This window comes from Mastomys coucha, unplaced genomic scaffold (assembly GCF_008632895.1).
Source record: "Mastomys coucha isolate ucsf_1 unplaced genomic scaffold, UCSF_Mcou_1 pScaffold7, whole genome shotgun sequence".
Taxonomy (NCBI): domain Eukaryota; kingdom Metazoa; phylum Chordata; class Mammalia; order Rodentia; family Muridae; genus Mastomys; species Mastomys coucha.
The window spans coordinates 62,952,636-62,974,263 of record NW_022196913.1 but is presented as its reverse complement, the minus strand read 5'-3'; the positions used below and the strand labels follow the sequence as shown (position 1 = coordinate 62,974,263).

The 21,628-nt window shown below is 41.3% G+C and overlaps 1 protein-coding gene across 3 annotated transcripts in view; it reads left to right on the top strand.

Annotated features, from left to right (window-relative positions):
• Positions 1–19,524, top strand: part of Gkap1 (G kinase anchoring protein 1) — a 36,630-nt gene extending 17,106 nt beyond the window's left edge. For all 3 annotated transcript variants that reach the window (XM_031358574.1, XM_031358575.1, XM_031358573.1), the window contains 7 exons: positions 2,374–2,396; positions 10,059–10,211; positions 10,740–10,841; positions 13,838–13,901; positions 15,592–15,662; positions 16,065–16,142; positions 19,213–19,524. In XM_031358574.1, the coding sequence (XP_031214434.1) occupies positions 2,374–2,396; positions 10,059–10,211; positions 10,740–10,841; positions 13,838–13,901; positions 15,592–15,662; positions 16,065–16,142; positions 19,213–19,263 (542 nt within the window). In that variant the 3' untranslated portion in view covers positions 19,264–19,524. The remainder of the gene's footprint in view (positions 1–2,373; positions 2,397–10,058; positions 10,212–10,739; positions 10,842–13,837; positions 13,902–15,591; positions 15,663–16,064; positions 16,143–19,212) is intronic.
• The last annotated feature ends 2,104 nt before the right edge of the window (positions 19,525–21,628 follow it).

Below are 21,628 nucleotides of genomic sequence, written 5' to 3'. Positions count from 1 at the left end.
GGCTGGCCTCAAACTCAGAAATCCACCTGCCTCTGCCTCCCAAGTGCTGGGATTAAAGGCATACGCCATCACTGCCTGACTTATAATTTCAAAAATTAAGTATGAAAACTCTAAATACAGTTTTCAGAAACTAGCTTTTCTGTGAAACTAATAGTAAACTTAGAGGTTTTGCTTTTGAGAGGTTTGAGGATCAAGAAAGTTTTTCCTAGGGTTGGAGAGATGGCTCAGAAGTGAAGTGCTTGCTTCTTTTACAGAGGAGCTGTGTTCCAGTGCCAGCATCCATGCCGGACAGCTCACAACTGCCTCTAACTTCAGTTCCAGGAGCTTTGGTCTCTGTTTGCATCTGCACACATGTACACACACACACACACTCACTCACTCACTAAATTCCTAAAAAAAAAAAAAAAAAAAAGAGTAAAGATTTCCTATAGTCTAAGTAACTTACTTTGGTTTAGGATAAATACATTTTGGGTCTATGGAGATGGCTCAGCCATTACGAGGAGGAGTTAAGGCTTCTGATCCAGGAGCCCCTTTCTCAATTCCCAGCAGCCACCACTGTAACTACAGTTCCGGCAAAGCAGTGCCCTCTTCTGACCCTGTAAGCACCACTGGGCAAACATGCTAGCCACACTCTACACACAGAAAGTGAGTGGGTAGGTTTCTAACATTTTGTAAATTTTTAAAAGTTTATCATTTTTATTATATGAATGTTTTGTCTAAGTGTATATCTGTCACCACATGTGTGCCTGGTCCCTGTGGAGGTCAGAACCTTAGAACCGGAGGTAAAGGCAGCTATGAGCCACTGTGGGTGCTGGGAGTCAAACCCACGTCCTCTAAAAGCACAACCAGTGCTCCTAGTCACTAAGCCATCTCTTCAGCCCTAACTTTTTTAAAAAGAAGGAAACTTCTTTAAAATTTAGGCAGAGGTATGAAAAGAATACTTATTAGGGGCTGGAGTACAACTCTTTGTGGTGGGCTTGTTTACCATGCGGGATGCTAGGATGCTCTGAACGTGAGTCCTCTTACTACATGGCCTGGCTTGAGGCAGGAGCATAGAAGCTCAGCTCCACTCTCAAAAGTCAGCTGGGACACATGAGACAACACTTGTCAAAACCTCTCACTTACTTCCATGTGATTTCTTAAGTTGCGAGCAAACTTATTAGCTACATTGAGAGAGAGTATATAGCAAAGGAAAGCTATATACTTTTTACAGTTTTGTTGGTCACAGTTGTGATTTTTTTCCTTAGATTATGGTATCATATTGCTAAGTAGAACATATCAGAAAAATTAGTTGATATGAATTAATGATTTTGACATTGACTATGTTTTGTACTGTTCTAATGGACAAATGATGTAGAAAATGAGGCAGTCTTTCTAATTGTTAATCATGAGAAAGGTATTCTGGGCCGGACAGTGGTGGCACACGCCTTTAATCCCAGCACTTGGGAAGCAGAGGCAGGTTGATTTCTGAGTTCGAGGCCAGCCTGGTCTACAGAGTGAGTTCCAGGACAGCCAGGGCTACACAGAGAAACCCTGTCTTGAAAAACCAAAAAAAAAGAAAGGTATTCTGTCAGGTCCTTCTTTGAGAGGTGATAGTTGCTTCTAGGCAAGAACATTGTTAAGTGGATATCCTGATTTACAAAATGTTAGAAACCTACCCACTCACTTTCTGTGTGTGATCACCTAACTTAAAAGCAAGTACCTATTATCCTGATCACCTTAAATTACAGGATTTGACCATGCCTTGTGCTTTAGGTTGAGCTGTTCCCGCACCCTCCTGCTCTGTTATTCCTGCCTACAAGAGCTTTGTAGAGTTTCTGTGTCCATGGTTTGCTTCACCTGTAGTTGTTACTGTTCTATTGTTGAATTCTATAAACACACCTGTAAATATGTTAGGGATTTTATTACAGTACAATCAGATCACCTTGTGCATCTTAAAAATAATATAGCTAATAGCTTTTAAGGCTATAAATTACTATCATGTTTTTCATTTAATTCAACAAACACAGTAATCTGAACGTTTTCTGTTAATAGCCCTCTGATTATAGACATAGATATATCTCCTCCATTTTCTGTCCTCTGAAAAATACATATAGCCAGGTAACTGAGCTATATATAAACCTCATGTGCTTAAAATTCAATACCATCCCTTGGTGTAGTAGCATCTACTAGGATATAAAATGTAGTCCCTAAACTGAACACCACTAGCAAGTCTGTGCTAGGTTTTAACATCTAAGCCTAAAAGTAAGTCAGATATGAATCTTAGAAAACTCTGTGTGTAACACTTTATAATTCACCTCCTTTTTTTTATATGTTGAAATATTTGTATTTGTTAATTCTTTCCTGTAAAACTTTTCTTTTTTTCATTTACAGATCAAGTTAGTAAAAAGGCAGAGGTAAGTTTTACTATGATTGTCCTGTAGTCTAGAAAACACTGAAGAGTAGTACTTTAATGAATAGCAGTAAGTCTTTTTCTAGAGACATGGCCACTTAAAGGTTTGTCTTCACTAAACTCATTGTGTTTCTGGTATTATAAGGATATAAATACAGTAGAATAAAAGTGATTATTTGCATAAACTATAGTTTCATTTGACATTACTATCCTAATATGTATGAATATACAATCTTAAAATTCAAAAAAGTAACTTAATTTCCAAATCTGTGTTTCAATTTTTGTATTTATATGTGTGTTTATTCTTTTGTATTGAGAAAAGCATGTGTGTTCACAAGCATATGTGCAAAGCTGTTCACATGTGTCTAGGAATGGCTGTGTGTGGAGGCCAGGAGCTTGTGTCTAGGAATGGCTGTGTGTGGAGGCCAGGAGCTTGTGTCTAGGAATGGCTGTGTGTGGAGGCCAGGAGCTTGTGTCTAGGAATGGCTGTGTAGAGATGAGGTTCCTTAGGTGCTCCCCACCTTGGTGCTCCCCACCTTGGTGCTCCCCACCTTGGTGCTCCCCACCTTGGTGGACCCACAGGGAACAAGAAGAGAACTGACTCTGATGAGTTGTCCTCCAGCCTCTACATGTGTCATGCTACACATGCCACCCTACCTATGGCTTATCCTTCTAGATGTGGTGACACATGGTTACAGGTTTCACACCTGGGCGTCTGTAGTTTAAAGCTGGCCCGAGCTACATAGCAAGTCCCTGTAACAAAGAACTAAAGTATCAAAAAAGTCCAGAATAAACAAAACAAGGCCGGACGGTGGTGGTGCATGCCTTTAATCCCAGCACTTAGGAGGCAGAGGCAGGTGGATTTCTGAGTTCGAGGCCAGCTTGGTCTACAGAGTGAGTTCCAGGACAGCCAGGGCTGCACAGAGAAACCCTGTCTTGAAAAATCAAAAAATAAAAAATAAAGTGAAAAAATCAAACTCCAAAAAGGCTGGCAAGATGGCTCGGCACATAGAGGTGCTTACTGCCAAGCTGACAACCTGAATTGAGTCCTTGAGACCTGGTTGGTGGAAGGAGAGAGCTGACTACTATCGCCTGTTACAAACACTTGAATTTGGGAGAAGGGGAAAGCGTGTATAGATGGGCTATTGTGAAGATTGGGTATTGTGATGTATTAAGAGATCTTTATATTGTAAAGCTGGATGTCTGTCCCATAAGATGTCATATGGCACCCTTAGAAATGGGGGTAGCAGTGAGAAAGTGTTAGGCTGGAGAGATGAGAAAGTGTTAGGCTGGAGAGATGAGAAAGTGTTAGGCTGGAGAGATGGCTCAGTGGAGCAGTGTTGCAGTGCAGTCATGAAGGCCAAAGTGAGATGTACAAGAGCATCCTGCGTCTGCTTGCAGTCCTAGCTCTGAGATGACAGACACAGAACTGCTGGGCTGTAAGCGAGCAGCTGAGCTGGTACAAGGCCCGGGTTCAGAGAGAGGTGAAGGAATAGGTGGAACCTGGTATTTTCTGAAAAGGCTATCTGATGCCCTGTTCTGGCCTCTGCACAGGTATGCAGAAACACTCAAATATACCCAGGCACACAAAATCAGATGGCAGGCTGACACTAATAAACTACTCTAGAAAAACTTAACATCTAGGAACATGTACATAGGTGTTGATATTTGTGTAAGTGATGACCAGGCCTACCCTTTATATCTTACCCAAGAAAAGGCTTGGAACAAATCTAGATGCTTATCTTTAGTGAAGGCTTATGAAGCAGGGAAGATACTTAAGGATAGCAACGCTCACAAAGTATGCTTAAAACCAGTGCTTAACCTAGACATAAGTCGTCAGCACTCAGGATGGATATCTGTGCTACACAAGGTTCAGGCTCACACCTGTAAGGGAAGGATGCTGAGAAGAAGCAGTTGGCAGCTGGATATGTTGCTGATGGTGGAGCATTTGCCTTCTGTGAATGGACCTGGGGTTTGATTCCTAGAAAATCTATGCAATAGAAGTTCTGTCTGACAGCTCAACTGGTCTTTCCAACAAGAACATGTGAGGAGAAAAAGTGGGGTGTGGAAAGGGGTGTTTTCTAGACTAGAAGAGACTCTAGAGCTCACCAGCCGTGACGTGCAGGAGGCCTTACTCAGATTATGCCATGGTGTCCCTATTGCAAAGTCCCTAAGCCAAGCAAGTGTATGGGTAAAGTAAAATACACAAAATGAAGTTATGTTTTAATGCTGTTTGCATAATAAAAAAATGGAAGTGATAAACAGTAAACTCAGGATCATAATTACATTGTGGAGGTAAGATATATGTGGGAAAGTAGAGAGTGTACGGCATAAGCAGACCATGCTCCAGTCTTCAAGAGGAATGGGGTTGTGGGTAGCTTTTTTGCAAGCAGCTTTACTAGCTAGCTAGTAATGTGGCTCAGTAGGGAAATACTTGCTGCCAAGCCTGGTGAGCCAAGTTTAATTCCCTAGGACCCACATGACAGAAGAGTGCTAACTCTTGCAGAGGACAAATGCTTCTCTGGCCTCCACCCCTTCAGTAAACAAAATACAATTTAAAATAGCAGTTTTTTTAAAAAAAATTATTTTTTTAAGATTTACTTATTTTATGTGAGTGCACTGTCGTTATCTTCAGACACACCAGAAGAGGGCATTGGATCCCATCACAGATGGTTGTGAGCCACCATGTGGTTGCTGGGAATTGAACTCAGGACCTTTGGAAGAGCAGTCAGTGCTCTTAACTGCTGAGCCATCTCTCCAGCCCCTAAAATAGCAGTTTTATTGAGTTATATAATTTGCAATAACTTTACCATTACATGTATATAACTAAGGCATGAAGATAGAGAACCAAATCTAGCGTCTTAGATATATTAAAAAGTTGCTCTGCCACTGAGCTAGACTTCCAGCCCCATTTATAGTATACTGAAGGAGTTGTATGGACATGATCGTAGTCTAGATGTAGAAATGTCTATAATCCCCGGAATTCCCTTGGACTCCCCTCTTGAGTCCCTGGCAGCAACTATTCTGGTTTTGATTTCTATAGATTTGCACTTTCTGGTAACCTCTGAACATCCCAGTGTGGTCTTTTATGATTGGTTATTTTCACTTGGCATAGTGTTTTTGGTTGATCCAAATTGTATTATGTGTCAGTTCATTCAGCTAGACATAGTTGCACACTGTATCCCAACATGGATGAGGCAGGGCCATCCTGGTCTACATAGTTTCAGAGTGAGACTCTGTCTCAAACAAGCAAATAATAGTCCATTCAGCTTTAGTGCTGAATTGATTCCATTTTGATAATGCTCTTTATTCAGTTAGTTTGGTGTTTATGTGGTTCTGTGTTTTTATTTCTCTCAGGTGGCTTCTTGGATTAAAATTTCTAAATTGTATGGTTATCTTTACTTTCTTTTTTCAGAAGTAGGGTTGGAATTGTTTACCTGTTTGTTATGTCCTAGAAATCAGATTGAGCCCAGGGCCTTAAGCATTTACTGAGTTACATCCGAAGACCTTTTAACTCTTTCGGACATGATCTCACTAAGTTATCTAGGCTGGCTTTGAACTCTGATCTAGGCAAGCCTTGAACTGGTGATTCTCCTGCCTCAGCCTTCCAACTAGCTGGGATTATAAGCCTACAACAGGAGGCCCGGTTGGAATGTCTGTTTAAGAGCCTGTCAGATTGTTCTAGAGAGCGGATGTGGTATTTACTAGTCTTGCCAGTGGTGTGTAAGAAGTTGTAGTTTCTACACACCCTTGCCAGCCCCTAGTGGACATGTAGTGGGTCTCACTGGATTTCAAACGCATTTTCCTGGTAACTGATAAGTATGTTTTCATGGGCTTGTAGAAATTTTTTGAACAATCTTCTCAAATCTTTTGCCAAATTGATGTATGTGTGTTTTATGTGTATTTCATTCAGAAATGCTGAGGGGCTAAGATTCTGGGGGGATAGGAATACTGGTAAGAGGAGTAGCAGTCGAAAGCTGGTCAGCAGGGTGGGCATGCTCTTGATCCCAGCATAGAAGTGTGGTTCTCCGTGAGCTCAAGGCCAGCCAAAGTGAATAGTGAAGAGTGAGATCTGTGTCAAAAACTCAGTCAAGTAAACAAGAGTGTGTATGTAGACGCTGTTAGTGTCAGCAGCTTGCTGCTCCTGTCATGGAAGCTCAGCACTGTTTTATGCTTTAAAGTGAGATCTTAACAGAATATGGAAGATTTATGAAGCAATACTTGGAATTACATTTGTGCCGCTTGGCAGTGGCTCCTGAGCATCCCAAGCCTTGATTGCATAGTGGGTACCAGCTCTGTCTTGGTGTTTATGAGGCTCAGGGAAAACAGTGTCTACATGCTCTATAGAACATGGAGTTCCCTTTTGTATTGATATGCAAACAAATTTCCATTCAGTCATTTCCATTTCTTGGGTGATGTGCAGGTAAACACTGAGCAGCCATGGATTGAACTGTGTGTGACTGTTTACAGAGACAATAGACTTGATACAACTCAGTACTGTAGCCAGAAAACCAATGGGGACAGGGAGAGCATTTCCTTTAGTCTCTGCTTGATAACAAGAAGAAGGGAAATCCTACTTCATTAGAGGATGTGTAAAATCACATCTCTTTAATACTGCCTTTATTTATACACACAGATTTTGTCAAAAATCATTTGTAAATGCAGCACAAAACAATGCAAATATAAAGCTGTAGTAATGGAGTCCGTTTGATACTGAGAATTGACAGTATTGAGAGTGGACATAGAGGTTGGTAGAATTAAGAGTCCAGAAATAAAATTTGATATTTGTATTTGCTGGATTTTTGACTTTGAGTGCCAAGACAATTCAGTGTAGGAAAATAGTCTTCTCCAGGAATAAATGTTGGATATTTCTGTGCAAAGGAATACATTTGGATGCCTTCTGCATATACAGAAGAACTAACAGTGTGGGTCACAGGAGCATATGTAAACCTAAAACCAAGCCAGCACCCAGCCATGGATACCTGTGAGGTCATGCAAGGGTTTGCGCCCCAACACCACTAAGGCAGCTCTAAGTCACGGGTTTGCTAACTGTAGGAGCTAGAACTCTGTGTCTTAGGAGAGAGCAGAAGAAAAGTGAAGTGCTCAACTTTGTGTTGAATAGAGGACATCACGAAAAATTTGCTAAGGCAACCCTTATAATGAGAGAAAATACTTATAAATAATGTTTAATGAGATGTTTATTTAATATACATAATTTTTGTATGTGTACATGTTCATGTGTATGCACATGTGTATGTTTGTGGGGGCCAAAGGTCAATGTCCAATGTCTTCCTTAATTGCTCCTCACCTTCTTACTATACTGGGGGGGGAGGGGCAAACTATTCACAGACTTGAAAGTGGAAGTGCATGCAAGAGATCCATGAAATCTGATGTCTTTGCAGGACAGATTTTTCTGGCCTCTCTGCCACTAACTGGGATTATAGCCAATTGTCATTATACTCAGTTTTTTTAATACATAAATTATTTTCTTTTATATCTATATTTCTTTTTTTTTTATAGATTTATTTATTACATGTAAGTACACTGTAGCTGTCTTGAGACACCCCAGAAGAGGGCATCAGATCCCATTACAGATAGTTGTGAGCCACCATGTAGCTGCTGGTATTTGAACTCATGACCCTTGGAAGAATAGTCAATGCTCTTAACCTCTGAGCCATCATCACTCCAGCCCTACATCTGTATTTCTTTAAAATATACATATATGCCTGGGGGACAGGTAGGTGTACATGAGGCCCGGAGATGCTGTCAGATGCCCTGGAGCTAGAGTTAAAGGCTTTTGTGAGCCACCCAAAGTGGATGCTGGGAACTGAACTCGGGGCCTCTGCAAGAGCAGCACACACCTTAACCATGGGGCCCTCTCTCTAGCCAAAAGTAAGTAGGCGAATAACTCAGTTAAAAAGTGAGAAAAGACCGGGTGTGGTGGCGCACGCCTTTGATCCCAGCACTTGGGAGGCAGATGCAGGCAGATTTCTGAGTTCGAGGCCAGCCTGGTCTACAGAGTGAGTTCCAGGACAGCCAGGGCTATACAGAGAAACCCTGTCTGGAAAAAAGAAAAAAAGTGAGCAAAGATTCTAAGTAAACATTTCTCAAAAAATATTCTACTGTATCCAGAAAACTCATAAATCAAAAAACTAATGTCCTGATCCATCAGCAGTAGGGAAGCGCAGTTGAAAGCTCTGATGAAATAGGTGTTCCCGTCCATGAGGGTGTCTGTAATAGAACAGAACAGCACAGTACTGAGAAGGTAGACGGTAGAGCTGGCTCATGAGGGTGTCTGTAATAGAACAGAACAGCACAGTACTGAGAAGGTAGACGGTAGAGCTGGCTCATAAGGGTGTCTGTAATAGAACAGAACAGCACAGTACTGAGAAGGTAGACGGTAGAGCTGGCTCATAAGGGTGTCTGTAATAGAACAGCACAGCACAGTACTGAGAAGGTAGACGGTAGAGCTGGCTCATAAGGGTGTCTGTAATAGAACAGCACAGCACAGTACTGAGAAGGTAGACGGTAGAGCTGGCTCATAAGGGTGTCTGTAATAGAGCAGCACAGTACTGAGAAGATAGACGGTAGAGCTGGCTCATAAGGGTGTCTGTAATAGAACAGAACAGTACTGAGAAGGTAGACGGTAGAGCTGGTTCATGAGGGTGTCTGTAATAGAACAGAACAGCACAGTACTGAGAAGGTAGACGGTAGAGCTGGCTCATAAGGGTGTCTGTAATAGAACAGAACAGCACAGTACTGAGAAGGTAGACGGTAGAGCTGTCTCATGAGGGTGTCTGTAATAGAACAGCACAGTACTGAGAAGGTAGACGGTAGAGCTGGCTCATATTGCCGACGGGACTGTAAAAGAGTGACCTGCTTGGGGCAGTGGCTGGAACATTCAGAAGGCTAAATGTAGACTTTGACCCCACCCAGTAAGCTTACTCTAGGTATATGCCCAACAGAGCTGGAAACATATCCTTAAATATCTTGTATATAAGTGTTCATAGCAGCATTATTCACAAGGGACAAAAGAGAGCTGTCCATCTACCGGTGACAAGAGAAAGACAGTGTAAAATGTGATACTGTGTGGGAGAAAATGAAGTACTAATCCATGCTATCACATGGTCGAGGCTTGCAAACATTGGTAGATAAAGTTGGAGCAGAAAACACAATATTGTGTTTATATGAAATGTGCAGAATATACGTTTATAGAGACAGAATATGAGTGCTGCCTAGGGCTGAGGAGACTGAGAGAGAGGCTGCTGCTGCTGTAGGTAAGGAGAATGCAAAGCTGGTGGTGGTGGCAGTTGTACATCTCTGATTCAGTAGACTAGGGCTTTTCAGTGATAATGGAGTGAACTGTGTGGGGTGCGTATAACAAAGTTAAAAGGCCAGCAGGACCTGGGCCTGGTGCTCCAGAGCCTTGGTATCCGTATGTGAGAAGCTCGGCAGGAAAATCACAAGTTCCAGACCAGCCTCGGCTCTGCTGTAAGACCCTGCCTCTGAGAACTTGCCAAGCATGCCACTCCTGCTTGTCTCCTGGAGGCAGGGTAGAGTGATGCGTTGTCTCCTAGCAACCTTTCTTTTCATTATCCTTCTAGCGACTCACGAAGTTTGGTGAATGTGTATATGTTTGCGTTGAACTCAAGATTTATTTTGACAGGAATCGAATTCTTCTCAGACTTTATCACATGATGGGGGATTCTTCAACAGACTGGAAGATGATGTTCATAAGATTCTTATTAGAGAGAAAAGGAGAGAACAGCTTACAGAGCAGAACGGAACAGACAGCTGCCCTGCTCCAGAGCACAACCAGGCATGTGAAGTAGCCTTCTCTGAAAGTCACGGGGAGAGTAAACTGCAGATTTTAATCCGAATTGTCCAAAGTAACAGTTTTAGGATATGATGTTAATCTTTATTCTGTAAAGAATAATGTGAATATGCAGTTAATTCACCAACGAATATGGAGCACATATATAGTGTATGTGTAGTTAAGAGCTGGTACTGAGCTGGGCAGTGGTGGCGCATGCCTTTGATGATCCCAGCTCTTGGGAGTCAGGGGAGGGTCTCTCAAATTCAACGTCAGCCTGGTTTATATAGTGAGTCCCAGGACAATGAGTTCTCAGACAACCAAGGCTACACAGAGAAAACCTGTCTCAAAAAAAAACCAAAAAAAGCTCACTTGCTTTTACTGTATGTAACTAGAATCATGTAGTTGAGTGAAGGTAGAAATGTAGTAATTTAAAAATTAAGTATTTTTCCTCTTAATCTTTTTACAAAGGGCTATTGTAAACTATGCTGGATGGAGCAATCTTGGTCAAAAGCTGTGTTTTTCTTTTTTCAGGAAGTGGGTCTAAAAGATGGAAGAATTGAAAGACTAAAGTTAGAACTTGAAAGGAAAGATGCAGAAATTCAGAAGCTCAAAGCTGTGGTCACTCAGTGGGAGGTGTGTATCCACTTATGTTATAAAAGGAAAGAATTATGAATTTATATTTTCTGAGTATTTATATATGTTTATTATTCAGTTACTAGAAACAGTATCTTATCAGGTTTCCTAATAGACTACTCACTTACAGTCTGAATGGTGGCATGAATTTTGTTATAAAATATATATTGTAGAATATATAATTTATTACATGTATTTAGATATATAAACCATTTTAAGCATGTGGTTCATTCAGTATCAGTGTTTATTTAGTTAGTTTTTCTTTGTTTTGAGTCCGGATCTCACTATGTAGACCAGGCTGACATCAAATTCACAGAGATCAGCTTGCTTCTGCCTCCCATTGCTGGGAATAAAGGTTCAGTGACGCTAAGTACTTTCCCATCACTGTGTGACCATTACTGCTGTTTCCATGCAGAGGCTGTAGTAAATTAAACCGCTCACCTTGAAAAGTAATTATTCCCACCCCTGTCCCCTAACAACAGTTCACCTCTGCAAGTAGCCTGTTCTTGATCTTCCATTTTAGTAGAGTCGCAGTTTTTGTCCTTTTCTCTCTGTTGTTTTTGTTTTGTTTTTTTGAGACAGGGTTTCTCTGTGTAGCCCCGGCTGTCCTGGAACTCACTCTGTAGGCCAGGCTGGCCTTGAACTCAGAAATCTACCTGCCTCTGCCTCCCAAGTGCTGGGATTAAAGGTGTGTGCCACCACTGCCGGCTTCTTTTTTTTTTAAAGGTTTATTTATTTTTTTTTATTTATATGAATACACTGTTGCTGTCTTCAGACACACCAGAAGAGGGCATCAGATCACATTACAGATGTTTGTGAGGCACCATGTGGTTGCTGGGATTTGAATTCAGGACTTCTAGAAGTGCAGTCAGTGCTCTTAACTGCTGAGCCATCTCGCCAGCCTGGTTTATTTCTTTTAACATAGTGTTTTCAAGGTTCCTCCCTGTTATAGGATTTATCAGAGTTTGATCCATTGCCCTTCATTCTCTAACATGTACAGACTGCATTTTGTATATGGGTATACAGTATCTGCGGTCCTGCTTTTAGGGCTTAGAGAATTTTGAATAACTTCAGAGTAGAATTGCTGATTATATCATTGTTTTGGCTTTCTTTGTGACTTCCAGGCTTTTCTATAGCAACTGTTATTTTGCCAGAAATGCATAAAGATTCTAATTTCTCCATATCCTTGCTAATCCTTTATATGCAATTGTGTTCTTTTAAAGATTGATTTAAAATTTTTATTTGTGTATATGTATGCTTGTGTGTATGCACATATGTGTTCAGTTGCCATGGAATTCAGAAGGGGTTGTCAGATCTCCTGGAGCTGGAGTTACAAGTTTTTGTGAACCACCTGATGTGGGTGCTGGGAACAAACCAGGGTCCTCTGAAAGAGCAGCAAGTGTTCCTGATGTAAGCTAGCTCTCCAGGCCTTACAGCGGTCTTTAACCACAAGCTTATAAAGCATTCTCTTGCTAATCCCCATCAGACTTTAACAGACACTCCTCTTCCTCAAGTATTTGTCTCCTAACTAATGTTAGCACACTGATTACTTACTGTGCTGTGCTAGGGTTCTGGGGCTGGTGTGAGTGACAGCTGTACTTCATCTGTTTCTTAAGTATTACTCAGTAAATAAATATCAGCAATTTAGTTGGATAGAGTACTGTTTAGTAAAAATCACTTTCATAGAATTTAAAATATATTTAAAACCAGGTGGTGGTGATACATGCCTTTGATCCCAATACTTAGGAGGCAGAGACAAGATCTCTCTGAATTCAAGGCTGGCCTGGTCTACAAAGCAAGATCTAAGAGAGCCAGGGCTACACGGAGAAACCCTGTCTCAAAATATAATAACAACAATAATAATAATAATGGCACATACCTAGTAGGTGCAGAAAAAAAAAAAGAACAAGTTTTCACATTGATATATATATATATATATTCCGAGACAGGGTTTCTCTGTGTAGCCCTGGCTGTCCTGGAACTCACTCTGTATGTAGACCATGCTGGCCTCGAAGTCAGAAATCCACCTGCCTCTGCCTTCCAAGTTCTGGGATTAAAGGTGTGTGCCACCACCGCCCAGCGATATTCTTAGGCTTTAATCTTTTTATAATTTAATATAGTTTTCACTAATTATTTATTGCTTATTAGTATTTGAAAGTTTTTCAGACTACTAAAGGAAATATTCAATGAAGACTGGGGAGATAATTGTCAAATATTCAGATGATCCATGTGGGAGCATAGTTCATTTTGTTCCTGAATGTATGATAATATCATTTATGATGATTAGAAGAAGCCAGCCATGTGGAGAGAGGAGCTGAGGAGTCCAGCAGCCATGAGCTCTGTACTTGACAGTGGTGGTTGTAGAGCACGAAGGTCCTGGTCAGACTGTAGGCCAGCACTGCCAAAGGCTGGGGCCATTTTCTTTTTACTTTTATTGAAATTAGTTGGAATTGTTTAGTTTATATTATATATATTACATATATATATATATATTGCATATATATATATACACTGTAGCTGTCTTCAGACACACCAGAAGAGTGCATTGGGTCCCATTACAGATGGTTGTGAGCCACCATGTGGTTGTTGGGATTTGAACTCAGGACCTCTGGAAGAGCAGTCAATGCTCTTAACCTGCTGAGCCATCTCTCCAGCCCCTATTTAGTTTTTATTTAGGGAAGAAAGAAAAAAGGATCCTTCAGGAGATTTTAATATTTTTGTGACTTCACTTTTAGCCTCTGTACTTTGAAATCTTTTACATTTAAATTTGTCCTTGTACCTTTGTGTTCCCGGGATCAAACGCATGTCCTCAGGCTTTCTAAGTCATCTTCTTAAGTTTTCAGAGGCTTAATTAAGTAGTATTGTTTGTATCCTAGTTATTTCATAAGTGGTTTATGTTGTTAAGCAAGCATAATATGCACAGCCCAATAAATTTAAAATAGACCATGATTTATCATTTACTTTAAAAATCAAATTTTCTTTTCTTTGACTATTAGGCAAAATATAAAGAAGTAAAAGCAAGAAATGGACAATTACTGAAAATGCTTCAGGAGGGAGAGAGTAAGTGACACTTGTGACACATGTGTATTTGTGTGTGTGTATGTGTATATATATACATATATATATATAATGCATGTATGTGTGTATCTTATATAATACATGTGTGTATACATATGTAATGCATGTGTATGTATATATCCATTAAAATACGTGTGTGTGCATGTGTGTATATATATATATATATATATTATGTATATATATACGCACACACACACACATATAAACGAATGTGTAGTGGGAACATGCCTGCTGCCAAAGACACTAGAAAAGGGGGATGGATTTCCTTGAACTGGACTTACAACAGTTGGCTGGAAGTTGAACCCAGGTTCTTAGTAAGAGCAGCCAGTGCTCTTAACTGTTGAGCCACCTCTCCAGCTCCCTTGCTTTATTTCTTTGAGATAGGGTCTCACTATGTAGCTCTGGCTGGCCTGAAACCTGCTGTGTAGACCAGCCTGGTGGTAAGCTCGTCTGCTTCTCGGGCTTGGATGGAGGTGTGCACCGCCATACTCAGCCTTTGTGTATTTTTTTAGAATTAAAGCTAATCTTAATATCCGAAGACAAATCGTCAAGTTGCATGTTTTATCAACACAACATAATAGAAAGTTGCCAGTGTGATATGAGTTGTACAGTCTGTTGTAATGTTGTCACTATGAGACCTCTAAAAGCACCTGTCATTAAGCACATTTGCCACTATCCACTTAGAAGGCTGAGGTTCAAGTTCTTACACAGTACTGCACCCAGCTGGGCCATGGAGACACAGCTTTCATCCAGCACTCTAGAGATAGAGGTGGGTGGGTTTCTTAGTTATTGGCCAGCCAAGCCTGCATAGTGAGACCGCTGTCTAAAAAAAAAAAAAAAAGGGAAAAAAATCTTGCTTTTAAGATTAGCCAAGAAGCCAAGTGTTAAGTTTGTTTCTGCAATCCTAGCACTTTGGAGACAGAGGTAAGAATATCAGATGTTCAAGGGCCAACCTGGACTACAAAATAGGTGAACAGGTGAAGCTGAGCTATTCTAACAAATATGGTAAATTTTAGTTTGATCCCTGGAACTTACAGGATAGAATGAAAGAATTGATTTCCACTAGTTATCCTCATACATGTGGACTGTGGCATGTCACACACACACACACACACACACACACAAAGTAAATAAGTATAACAAAAATAAAGAAGTAACATGACCTAATAGATACTCAAGATATTTAATTTTTTTCAATTTTCTTATATATCTGCCCCTAGTTATGATAAATTGAAAAATTAATCATCATATCTATGCAATTAATATTTCAATACCACAGAAAATTTTAAATTACTTTTTAAAAACTGTGACTGTAATACCAGAATTTGATGGTGAGCGATAAGAGCAGTCAGGCTCCAGAAGAGCATGCAGTTAGGCAAGGAGGAAGCCACTGCTGTCCTGGTGCTCTGCTGTTCTGGCGCTCTGCTGTTCTGGTGCTCTGCTGTTCTGGCGCTTTGCTGTTCTGCTGTCCTGGCGCTCCACTTTCTGGCGCTCCGCTATTCTGGTGTTCTGCTGTCCTGGTGGTCCGCTGTTCTGGTGTTCTGGTGTTCTGCTGTCCTGGTGGTCCGCTGTTCTGGTGTTCTGGTGTTCTGCTGTCCTGGCGCTCTGCTGTTCTGGCTCGCACAGCCCTCTGGTGCTGAGGCAGTAACGCTGCTGTTCTCCTTTCTCTCAGTGAAGGACAAAGCCGAGATACTTCTGCAAGTGGATGAGTCTCAGAGTATCAAGAACGAGCTGACGGTCCAGGTGAGGGCTGTGGGGTCTGCTGGCTGCTTCCTTATGCTCTGAGGTCTGGACTGCTGTGCCCAAGTAAACAGGAGTACTGCTCTTAAAGCAGGCTGGAGAGGAGTCATTATTATGTACTAGCAAAGTTTCTGCTTGTTTTATTAAACATGGTAGGTGTGTCTTAAGGACTTTGAAAAGGGTGTGAGTTAGTGGACATGAAGGTAAAGAGCAGGCTGAGCTTCCCCTGTTCTTGGATGTGGTTCTCCTGGTCTAGTGCACATCTGCACAGTGTCTCAAGGGAATCATGGGAAGAGCATCTCTGATGCTGGCAGTTGTCAGGTTTTATCACGGTGGAGATGTTCAGAATTAATGTACTTTCCAAAAAAGACAAAAGGATTGTTCTTACTGATCATTTGGTTGTAGGTGTCTTCACTTCATGCCGCACTGGAACAAGAAAGATCTAAAGTAAAAGTATTACAGGCAGAATTAGCCAAATACCAGGTATGTTTTTATAATTTTGACATTTTCTTTATACATTTAGAGTAGATACAGTAAAAGAATGAATTGCTATTTTATTTTTAGGCCATAAATTATTCACTAGATAATATTGATGATTTTTAGAAAGGGGGTAAAAAGAAAAAATTAGATGTGTGTGTGTGTTTGTATTGGGAGTGTGGGTGCTGTGCTTGTGGAGGCCAGAGAGGGTGTTGGATCCCCTGAAGCTGGGGTTGGAAACACTTAATGAACCTTACAACCTAGGCTTGGAACTGAACTCAGGGCCTCCTGAGGACCAACAAGTGTTGTTAACCACTGAACCATCTCTCTAGCTCCTTGTCATTGCTTTTGTTATTGTCCAGATAATGTACATTTTCAAAAATATAAAATTCTAGGTATTGGTATACACAACAATAACCGAAGTGATTGAGGAAATAAATGCATTAGAGCTATGTGTGCCGCTGATCACCTAACAAAGGCACAGGTGACACATAGCATTTGGGTGGCTAGTTATCCCACTGTAGATGTCCACCCTTTTAACTGACAAGTAATGTGTAGTGGAGACTTGAGAGTGAATGACCTTTCACCCAGAGGTTATATTCATGAAAGTTATCTGCATTCACTATTATTTTGATATTTTAGATTCTGCTAGGCTTAAGAAGATATTTCAGGCCGGGCGGTGGTGGCACATGCCTTTAATCCCAGCACTTGGGAGGCAGAGGCAGGTGGATTTCTGAGTTTGAGGCTAGCCTGGTCTACAGTGTGAGTTCCAGGACAGCAAGGGCTACACAGAGAAACTTTGTCTCAGAAAACCCAAGCGGGTCGGGGGGAAGAAGATATTTCAGCTCTTCTTTTCCTATACGAAAGAACTGAAAGCAGTCATCACTGTTTTCCATTAATAAATGTGTCAGATACGTTTTTACATACTTATACATGTATATAAATCATCAATGTGAAATCTTGGACAAAAAGGCTTAGACGCCACTGATAGCATAGAGAATATAAAACTTATTTAACCCAGCCTAGCATGGTGGCACACACACTTGGGAGGCAGAGTTCTCTGTGAGTTCAAGGATGGCCTGATCATAATGAGATGCTGAAAGCAGTCCTGTATGTCTCTTAGTTAAATTGGTTTTGGATGTTTGGTTTGGTTTGGATTGGTTTTGTTTTTTTGAGACAGGGTTTGCCTGTGTAACAACTCTAGCCATCTTGGAACTCACTCTGTAGACTAGGCTGACCTTGAACTCACAGGAGATCTGCCTGTCTCTGCCTAACCATGCTGGGAATTAAGGCATCCCAGCTTGTTTTGTTTTTTTAATCTCATTGAGTTTTTCACATTGGCAGTATCATAGTCAATGATGTTTATCCCAGGTGTGTTATTGGTAATTCTTATCATTGAGAAGCATGATAAGAATTTTAAGAGACATACTGGTAGTCCTAAGTAAGACGTACACTGGTAATCCTTAGCATAAGGTATTAAAGGAATGTTTTCTAAACTTTTTTTTTCCTACTAACAAGAAATAAACTCCTTTTAAAAATGTTATTTACAGCCGGGCAATGGTGGCGCACGCCTTTAATCCCAGCACTTGGGAGGCAGAGGCAGGTGGATTTCTGAGTTCGAGGCCAGCCTGGTCTACAGAGTGAGTTCCAGGACAGCCAGGGCTACTCAAGAGAAACCCTGTCTCGAAAAACCAAAAAAAAAAAAAAAAAAAACTTATTTACACATTTAATTTCTCACAAAGTCAGTACTTTTTTTGATAAATGAATAAGTCTTTTTGGCCCTCTGCATGATCAGGAGTGAATAACAGCATTCATATATATTTAAAAGAGGTTTTGGTTTTTCTTTAACTTAGAAGATTGGTGTATTTGACTCCAAAAGGGAAGCTGTAGGGTGGAGAGGGTGAAGGAAATTAAGGTACTTGCTGTGGTTTCAGATGAGCCTGGGCCTGCCACGCCCCTAATATTACTTAGAAATATAGTATAGAACTTCTACTATATTTAGTATAGTCTTATCCTGTAAAGTATTCATTTTCATTTTATGTGTGTGTTTTGCCCTTACTCTCAGCCTAAAAATCAAAGTTCTGTTGCTAGGGCTCAAGAGATGGCTCAGCAGTTAAAAGCACTGATTATTCTTCCAGAGGACCTGGGTTCAATTCCCAGCACCCACATGGCAGCTCACAACTTTCTATAACTTTAGCTCCAGAAGATCTGACAATCTCCTCTGGTATCCTTGGAAACCAGGCATGAAAGTACTACACAGGCATACATGCAGGCAAAACGCCTATATGCTGAAAATAAAATATTTTGATATTTTCTTTATTTACACGTAAATTTCTCCTTATAACATTTTTTTTTTTTTCGAGACAGGGTTTCTCTGTATAGCCCTGGCTGTCCTGGAACTCACTCTGGAGACCAGGCTGGCCTCGAACTCAGAAATCCGCCTGCCTCTGCCTCCCAAGTGCTGGGATTAAAGGCGTGCGCCACCACCGCCCGGCAACATTATTTTTTTTTTAAAATTTTCTAATACTATATATTAAGAACAAAACTAGGGCCTGGAAAGATGGCTCAGTGGTTAAGAGTACTGACTGCTTTTCCAGAGGTCATGAGTTCAATTCCCAGGAACCACATGGTGGCTCACAACCATCTATAATGGAATCCAATGTCCTCTTCTGGTGTGTCTGAAGACTGCTACAGTGTACTCATATACATAAAATAAATAAATCTTTAGAGGAATAAAACTATACAAAACTTGTATAGAAGATTTGCTATAAATTATCAAAAAACTAAAAAACTGAATTACCAAATTTGCTGATTATTTGAAAAGAATAAACTATCTTGTTTGTTTTGTACTTTTTAAGGTATTTAGGATAAAATGGGCTTTGGAAAAAACTAGATATTTGTGACTTACTGATTCAGCCTAAACAGATGTGTATAGAAATACTATTGCTTTCTGTCTCGTTTGTTAAGTAACTGTGAGCGCTGCCAAGTGGAAATAGCTATGCTTTGATTTTGTGTGCTCAGGAACTGAGTGCCCGGAGATGGTGCATCTTCAGTAACACGCTGTTTCTCCTTACAGGGAGGCAGGAAGGGGAGAAGGAACTGTGAGTCTTCTGACCAGTGCAGGTGATGGTGGCCTTGGAGGACAGCACACAGTACGTTCACACTTCTGCAGAAATGTGTGTATTTAATGCTGTGCAACTGCTAAACTGCAGTTTTTTGTTGAAGGAACTAAAAGCAACTAGTTCACTCATAGTCTACAGTTTTATGTTCTTTTGGCTTAAAGTTAAAAGAAAATACAGAATACCAGCAGAACTTGATTATTGTTTTCTGTCCAAACTTCTTATGACTTTAGTTTTTCATCAGTCAATAAAATTAATTTACTCTTCCATGAATTTGTGTGATCTCTAACATCTCCTGAACAGTGTGGTACCTGTGTGTGCTAACCCTCCAGGACCGCAGCATGAGCAGAGAGAGTGTGGTACCTGTGTGTGCTAACCCTCCAGGACCGCAGCATGAGCAGAGAGAGTGTGGTACCTGTGTGTGCTGACCCTCCAGGGCAGCAGCATGAGCAGAGAGAGTGACTGCTGTCCTCACTGCAGCGGCAAAGTAAGAGTAAAAACTAGTTACACATTTCCAAGAGTCAGCACAGGTGTCACATGCTCCTCAGCAGAAAGTGAGAGAGCTTAGATGAGGGGGTGTTTAGAGAAGTTTCCATGAATAGTTGTTGAAAAGCATTATAGCAGAGGAATACAATCTAGACTAGAAGATTTTTAAACAGCAGGCTGGCCCTAACACGGTGAGAATTAGGCACGGCAACAGTGGGGAGAGCAACAAGTGACCCTTGATTGCTGTGGATTGTAGGATAGTTAGCTGCTAAGGGGACTCCATTTTCTTTATTCTGTCCTACACAACTATAGTTCAGGAAAGTACTGTCTTTGACCTTTGAGAAGATCACCGAGTGGCAGAGGCACTGTGAGCACTGACCTCGTGTGTCTGCGTGTGGTGTATGTGTGTGCACGCACACGTTGGGGTGGGGGAGGTGTTTCTGTATGTGTGTGTATACCTGGTGCCCATGGAGGCCAGAAGAGGGCATCAGATCCCCTGAAACTGGAGTTAGGAATGGTTGTGAGCCACCACGTGGCTTCTGGGAATACAAGTGAGGCAGGTCCTCTGTAAGAACAAGTGCTCTTACCCACTGGGCCATCTCTCCAGCCCCAAGAGTCCCATTTCCTGACAGGCTTTCCCTTTTGTTTGTTTGTTTTTTTGTTTAATTTACTGAGGTGATGCATGTCACAGCATGGGTGTAGAGGTCAGAGAGAACCCTGAGCCACTCTTTTCTCCTTCCACTATTTGGGTACTGGGTATCAGAGTCAAGTCGTCAAGCTTGATGGGAAGTGCTGGACCTTCTCACTCCATTTCTTGACAGCTTTTGAGAAGTAAGCAAAACCTCATCATTATTGCTTACCTCTCTCTGCCTTCTCCCATTAGGTTACATGAGCATTGCAAAAAGCCCCTGGGTTCCTAGTGTTGGTCTGTCGTGCAGCATAGAGCAGGTGCTAAAGCAGTGTTGAATTAATAGAGAGGGCACTTAGGGGAAAGGAAAACACAAATCATAAAAAAAAAGTGGTAAACAGCTGGGCAGTGGTGGCACACACCTTTAATCCCAGCACTTGGAGGCAGAGGCAGGTGGATTTCTGAGTTCGAGGCCAGCCTGGTCTACAGAGTGAGTTCCAGGACAGCCAAGGCTATACAAAGAAACCCTGTCTTGAAAAAAACAAAAAAAAAAAACAAAAAAAAGAATGTAAATGCTGGCCAGGCGGTGGTGGTGTACACCTTTAATCCCAACACTTGGGAGGTAGAGGCAGGTGCATTTCTGAGTTCCCTGTCTCGAAAAACCAAAAAACAAAAAGAATGTAAGTGCTGAAGCTGAGATTGTTACAGGAAAAAAACAAAAAACAAAAAAACGAGCACTTCAAGACAGAATCATAGGCAAAGACTTTCTGAACAGTATTTCAGTTTGGGGAGTAAGATCAACCCTGGTTTCTACCTTATGCACTAAAACCTTCACAGAAACGGAAACAGCTTTCCAAGGAGCCAGCCTACTGAATATGTTTGTTTGTTTGTCTGACGGGATTACTATCTAGAGTTGAAACAAGGTAGGCTGACTCTATGACAAGCTTCAAATTGGCAGTTCAAGAGACTAGGCCTAATTAATCTGTTTCCAAGAACTGGACAAGTCTAGGGAAGCCCGGGCAACTCAGTTCCTAGGGTGAAGGAGGGACAGGCTTCAGGCAGCTAATCAGGAACTGGCCAGCCATCAGAGGCTGCCTGACTCCTGGCCTGAGGCAAGGGCAACAGGTCCGCAGCAGCTTCCAGCCCCCAGAGCTCCAGCAATGGTTCCTGAATGTCCTTACAGGTAGAGCCAACAGCACTTGGGAGGCAGAGGCAGGCAGATTTCTGAGTTCGAGGCCAGCCTGGTCTACAGAGTGAGT